Raw genomic sequence first — 6,875 nt, forward strand, 5'->3', positions numbered from 1 at the left:
CGACAATCATCTCTACCTTCAGCTAGACAGAGGGAGCCTTATGGGCCATACATGCTTCCATAGGTGATAAATACAGTGTCAAAGTTACACAAACTTCTAACAAAAAAAAGGTATATGAAAGAAGTTCACATGGGATTATTGTCAAAATACAAAAGCATGTAATAATCCGATGCCATCATACTGCATCAGCATGCTTCTATTTTGCATGAATGCAATCTGTTTGTACTTTCTGGCTTTTGGCATTCATGGCTGACACTACGAGCCTCCAGTGATCTCTGCGAAACACTGTCCAACTCAGGCTGCGACAGAGTTTTTATGACTCAAAGCTATTGTTATGGACTGTGACTAAAATGTGTGTGTGTGTGTGTATGTGTGTGTGTGTGTGTGTGTGTGTGTGTGTGTGTGAGGGGACTTAAAGATGTAAATACTAAGCAGGGCTGTGGACTGGCTGACTGTTACATTCATGCATACTCTTGTTCTAGCTCAACACTACTTCTTTTCAAGATGTCTTCTTGTCGGAGGGCCCCTTGAAGGGTGGAATGCAACGTATTTACGCGGCTGTGAGAAACTTTTGGAGCCCTTTCAGAAGATGTCTTGCACTGTGTGGAGATTTTCCTGAAAGAAGTGAAAGATGGTGGCTTGTAACCTTTTTTTTATCCTGAAAGAGTAGTGCAACTTCCTCTCACTTATTTTACCAGGCTCACTTTAAAAGCCAGCTTTGGTGTTTTTTCAACCTGGATGCTATTTTCCCATGTTTTGTGTCAGAGTGAGTAACGGTAACAACAATTTTTGAAATTGGCCCAGTATTGAGCAAGAGCACTGCACTGTAATCGTTTGAGCAATGTAGCCTACTGCGAATGCTTTGTAAGTGTTTTACAAAGAAATTAAACTTTTTTCTTTATCCTTCTACTTGATCAGGTCTGTTTGGTATTGTATCTAACCAACGTCTCGCTCAAGAAGAAGCTTCGTTCTGAAGTCTTGTGAGCTGAATTGTTGCAAAACTAAATGTGAAAGGTAAAGAAAGACACTTAAGCCCCGTTTCCACCAAACACTTTCAGTATGGTACCTTTGAAACCAAAAGTAACCCTGCAGACATAGCACCTAGACCCTAGGTCCGCTTAGTGTTCCCCCCGCTTAAATGTGGGTGGGGTTGTTGTCACTCACTGCTGCATCCAGCACTCCAGTTTATCATCCACAAGGTTGCATGTCGACATTTTCAGAACAAAATAAAACAGCCTACACTCAGAATCTCTCTCTGTATGGGATATTTAAAAATAGCAGGATTGTGCATTTAGTCCTTCTCAAGCAAACTCAGGGGTTTAGTGTTGGCGGAGCACACAGCAACAATGCTCTGCAACGCTTTTTTTTACGTCCAAGTGAGGATTAGAATATATACAGTTCACATAATCTGGTTGAAATTAATATATATTTTTAAACATTTGAAGATCCAGTCATTACTAAAAGCGTTTGTCATCCAAAAGAGACAATAAAAACTAAAGTGAAGTTGTCTCATCCATCCATGAACCACTTATCCTCTTGAGGGTCGCGGGGGGCTGGAGCCTATCCCAGCTGACATTGGGCGAGAGGCAGGGTACACCCTGGACAGGTCGCCAGACTATTGCAGGGCTGACATGTAGAGACAGACAACCATTCACACCTATGGACTATTTAGAGTCACCAATTAACCTGCATGTCTTTGGATTGTGGGAGGAAGCCGGAGTACCCAGGGAAAACCCACGCTTACATGGGGAAAACATGCAAACTCCACACAGAGGGGCTCCCTCCTGGGATTGAACCAGGAACCCTCTTGCTGTGAGGCAACAGTGCTAACTACCACACCACCATGCTGCCCCAAAGTTGTCTTGTTGAAATTTAAAAGGTGTGCTGATGGATTCACGTCGTCAATTGAGTAGCATTACAATCAAACTTTCCACCTTAAAAGTTGCTGGCAGTCAGCCCAGTGAATTATTTTCTCAGACAACTGCTGCTGCAAGAGGCAGCAAGACATCCTTTCATTTAGGCACAATTTACTAATATATGTAAAACTCTCCACGGTGTGAACAGTGGTTACATGAGCCTCAAACCAGCCACAACTCAGCCCTGAGCAGAGTGACCGTCAGCTATTGACCAATCAGCAGACTGCAGTGTTCACAGCTCCACCTTTTCGTACCAGATCTGTGTGCTAGGTACCCCAACAGAGGGGGGACCAAAAATGGGGATGGTACGGAACGGTTCCATTGGTACCATCCACAACTTTTCACTGTGGAAATGACAAAAAGCATACCAAACTGAATCGTATCGTACTGTACTGCTTTGTGGAAACCGGGCTTTAATTATCTGAGCCAGTCAGTAGTAAAAACAATCACGTTAGATGGACGCACATGACAGTGCGCTATCATCGCCAGGATCATATCGCAGCCCTGTTTTCCCACTGCCAGCCACAGCACCCTTGCTAAATACCGGACCAATTTCTAAAATAGTTGTCTCCATTAGTCACTTAGATTCAAAACATGGGATCAAACAGAGTCCACACTGAAAAGTACTAGTTTCCCTTAAACCATCATGTATCCAAAAACATTTCCTGCAAAACGAAGCTGTAATATGTCTGCCACTTTAACATGACTTATATATGGCTTCAGTATTAAAACATGGTACCTAAAGGACTTTTTTTATGTTACATAACGCAGCCTTAAGTGCACATAAATAAAGAGTGACACACACAAAGAGAGACACACCATTTACATAATGGCATATGCAGTACTGCATGTGTGAGTTACATAATCTATGTGTACTATATATTTTAAGATTTAGTGTAGATTTTTATCCGTAGCCAAAAACTGAGCAAGCACAAAACATACTCAGGAACACATGAAACACATTTCACCACAAAATTTGCTTTGAATCTGAATTGTCCCTCTGCCACAGACCAAACCTTCCACATATGAGGCCATGAAACACAACTGGTGATTCTTTACCCAGTATTGACTATGGCATTTTGCAAACAGACCGTATGTCGATTGTCCTCATCTCAGGGTCTCTGTGTGTTTACCTCAGATAAGGAATTTGGAGATGGAGCTGACCAGTTGGACCTTATCAACATCTGGTACAGGGTGTGTTTGCAGAGCACAATATTAGACAAGTGACAATGCCCTGATTGGCCCCAGTGTTTCACAAGAATACACTATGTTGTTGAACTGTGACACACTCATGTGTAGTATTATTATCACTTTTAGTAATGATTTTTGTCCCTATAAAAACAAAAAAACAGAGGGACCCATCTCTGAACTGTGTCCCTGGAGAAATGGAGGCAGTACATGTTACGTAAGCTCTCACCCACCCTGCAGAAACAAAAAGTTACTTGATGTCAAAGACACTAAATGCCCGTCTTGTGTGTGTTCAGTGAATCGGCAAATAAGAAATATATTAAGATGAGTTTATGGAGATACATGAAATGTTTTGGAGCCACTGTTGAAATAAGATATAAGGACAGTAGAGGAGACGTGTGTGTGTGTGTGTGTGTGTGTGTGTGTGTGTGTGTGTGTGTGTGTGTTTCTTTTCACTTTTTCTGCCTTTGTGCCTGTGTGTGACTCTGTCCAGGGGGGTGTTCACATATTGAAAGATGCAGGGGTCTTGCTATTCAGACTCTGCCAGCTGGCTGTTATGTAAGGGGATAAATAGGACACAAACCCTTGCTGACTGGATGTGAGAAGTGACGGTGTGTGTGCATGTGTGTCTGTGCATGTGTGTGTGTGTGTGCGTGTGTGTGGCCCGGCCCACTGTTACAGAACACTTCCCCCAGTTGCTTTGAGGAGGCTCTAGCTGGCAGGATCCCTGACATTAGTGTTGCTCTCTGGCTGCCTGCTGTCTCGAGCCATGGCTTCACAGCTGGTTGTAGCTCTGCTGGCCCTCGCCTCCCTGGGTGCTGCATCTGAACTGGACTGTAAAGACCTGGTCAAGCCTCTGGTACTGGACAGCCACAGCCCCGTGAGTATCAGCGATCATTTGGTAGGAGCAGGTCATATGAGAGGAGGCTCTGTAGCCCAGCGCTGTGTGTTAGGAAAACTCCAAGAGCTGAAACTGTATAGGTCTAAGTGTTACATTCAATTATGCAACAGTGCATCTGTGTAGCCAGTCTGTTTAATATTTTATCTTGGTTTATTGTTTTACATAAAACTCAAGCATATTCAGTTTATCATGCACATTAATGCATCTTGTATATCAAGACTACAGAAAACAGCTGTGATATTATGTGACTTCAGCAGAGAACATTTTTAATTCATTTGCAGTCCTTCACAGATAAACCAATATTACTTTTTTCCCAGGAAATTTAATTCTTTTTAAATATGTATATCAATTCATTAGTGAACAATGTTCCCACAAGGTCTATTAAGCTGTTCTGGTGCTTTCGATCATATTGCAAACAGGCTTCTTCAGCAGATACTGCACAGTTGCCCAACAGAAACAATGATGGTAAAGCAAAGTAATGATATATCTGTATGTATCTCTTTAAAAACATTTTCTTTTGCTTCTCTTCTATTCTGTTCTTTTGGAAAATAAAGTATGAGCTCACTCCAGCACAGATGCAGCCCAATCGTGTGAGTGACGTGTGTGGATGTTTTGCCTCTGTGCTTGTGGCAGATCTACGGGAAGTGGGTGCTCCATGTTGGGGCGTGGGACCAGCCCGGCCTGAAGAATGACCTGGCGACGGTGAACAGCTCCTGGGTGGATCTGTCGCCTTCCTCGGACAACGGGGTCATGACCATCTACTGGTCCGACCGCCTGTAAGGACACTGTGATGTTCTCGCACATAGAAATGGCATTTAAGAGTGTATTGAAAGGTTGACATGGGTCGTGACCTCTTTTTCTTTTTTCTTTTTTCTCATCACAGAGGTGAAGATAGATGCCTGCAGGGTATCGCCAATGCCACCATCTCGGGGATGACCAGTCACACCACTTGTACGTGTTACGCCCTGTCTCATCATCTCTGTCTGTGCTGTGTGTTGTTAAGTGGGTGATGCATGCAGCCAAAGCACATTGCCAAAGTATAGGCTGGATTTAATAAAGAAAACAGTCATACAAGGCTCCAAATACAGTATTTAAAATAGATGAAAATTGGAAATAAAAACCCTCAGATTTCATATCTTGCATTATGTTTCCCTGACAGTTATTATCAACGGTCACACTTCATATCATGATGGGAAGTACTATGAAACCTGCGCTGACTGCCTCCTGTCTGAAGACACCACCCTCCTTCCTGACGGCAAGTCAAAGGGACGATACCTTTTCCTCTTCAGTAAGGCTTTTTTCCACCTCCATTGCCAATTTGAGTAAAAATACACAGTTTTTGGTCCATATTTTGACCAGTTGTCTCTATTTTACTGGTCTCCTCTCTTCATTACGACCACCTCACCCTCCCTGTTTTATTCCTCTCGCTCCTCTTTCAAAGCACGGACCGGCACTCTGGAGTCATCTGAGTTAGAGACCTTCAAGAAGCAGGCCGAGTGCCTTAAATTCTACCCAGAGTACCACTTTGGAGGAACAGGTCAGCAGCCATTTGAGCTTGTATCTTATACCAAGTTAAAATTTTCCTCATGCTACTTTCTTCACTATTTGATCGTTGCTTTTTTTTTATTTCAGAGCTGTGCCCAGATGAGAGGGAACCTGCTACACCCGCAGCTGAGACTACAGAGAACACGGAGAATACGGAGAATAATCAAACCGATGTTGAGCCTACTGCTGCAAAGTAAAGCAGAGCACAGAGATGTCACGGCCCTTTGAACAGCATGCACACACCCAAACACCTCCAGCTTAACATGTGCTTCATAGTGTTGCTATGTGAAAAAATAGATTGTGCTGTGGTTTGATAAGTTGTGGTCATGTTTGTTCCAGCAGCAGCACTAAATTAAAGGCCTGCTGGTGTTGTGTCATGTTAGATCTGTGGTTAGTAATGTGTAGTCTTATTATTGCTAAGCTGTTTGACTTTCCATAATTTAGATTAGGAAATGTTGACATCTGATTAGCTCATGGCATTTTCTGTCAGGTACAGTAATGGCTGAAAAATCCACCTAAATGCCTCCTTTAAATCACGTTAACACTCCGTTTCCCACTGGTTGTGTGAAGTAAATAAAACAGCTTTCAGTCTCCCTCTGCGTCGTGCTCTCATCATTTATTTCCACCCTTAATCATGAAAGTGTTCAGCCTCTGAGCTCCAACATTTCTTTAACCTTTTCTGAATACAATAGAAGATGAAGACACTCCTCTGACCCGTGTGTCATGATTAAACGCCTCACCAAAACTGCTACAGTTCTTCTCAAATGCATCGCTGTTCCCAGAAACTTCAACAAAGAGTGTTGCCGGGTAACGTCACCGTTAGGGGGGAGAAAGAAGACGTCAAACTTTTAAACTGTCGCCACAAGGAGTCCACTCAGACCCACAGGGAGACAGCCTTCTTCAGGTCCTTTTTGAATGTCTCAACAGTCAGAGACAAGCTTTGGCACTTTGCCTGAGTTCATTCAGGGGCAGCGCTGCAGGCAGCAGAGGACTAATGAGCTGGCTATTCAACGCTGAGAAAGAGAAATCTGCATGGGTCTGCAAGGTCATTAAACAAACCTTCACTGGTGCATCTGAGTATGTAGAACCCCCCACCCCCCCTCCTCCCTGTTATTAGCACTTGCTCAACAACTTTTTTTGTGTCCGAAACCCCAGAGGGACAATGAATCAGCGTTAGAAGTTTTCTACTGCAGCTTCAGTGACATCCTCTGCCAGTGCTGCCGTCTCACATCCTCCTCTGTCTGACCATGGCTCTGCCTGCTGTTGTAGTTCTGTTGGCTCTCACTTCCCTCAGTGCTGCATCTGCACCTGACTGTAAGGACCTG

General features: G+C 43.5%; 1 protein-coding gene across 1 annotated transcript; it reads left to right on the forward strand.

The window, feature by feature from the left end:
• Positions 1-3,790: 3,790 nt before the first annotated feature.
• Positions 3,791-6,143, forward strand: LOC125889727 (uncharacterized). Its single transcript, XM_049577798.1, has 6 exons — positions 3,791-3,984; positions 4,639-4,781; positions 4,889-4,956; positions 5,165-5,293; positions 5,447-5,542; positions 5,638-6,143. Exons 1-6 carry the CDS (start codon positions 3,874-3,876, stop codon positions 5,745-5,747), a joined length of 657 nt encoding a protein of 218 aa, XP_049433755.1. The 5' UTR covers positions 3,791-3,873; the 3' UTR covers positions 5,748-6,143.
• The last annotated feature ends 732 nt before the right edge of the window (positions 6,144-6,875 follow it).

This window comes from Epinephelus fuscoguttatus, linkage group LG6 (assembly GCF_011397635.1).
Source record: "Epinephelus fuscoguttatus linkage group LG6, E.fuscoguttatus.final_Chr_v1".
NCBI classification, from domain to species: Eukaryota; Metazoa; Chordata; class Actinopteri; order Perciformes; family Serranidae; genus Epinephelus; species Epinephelus fuscoguttatus.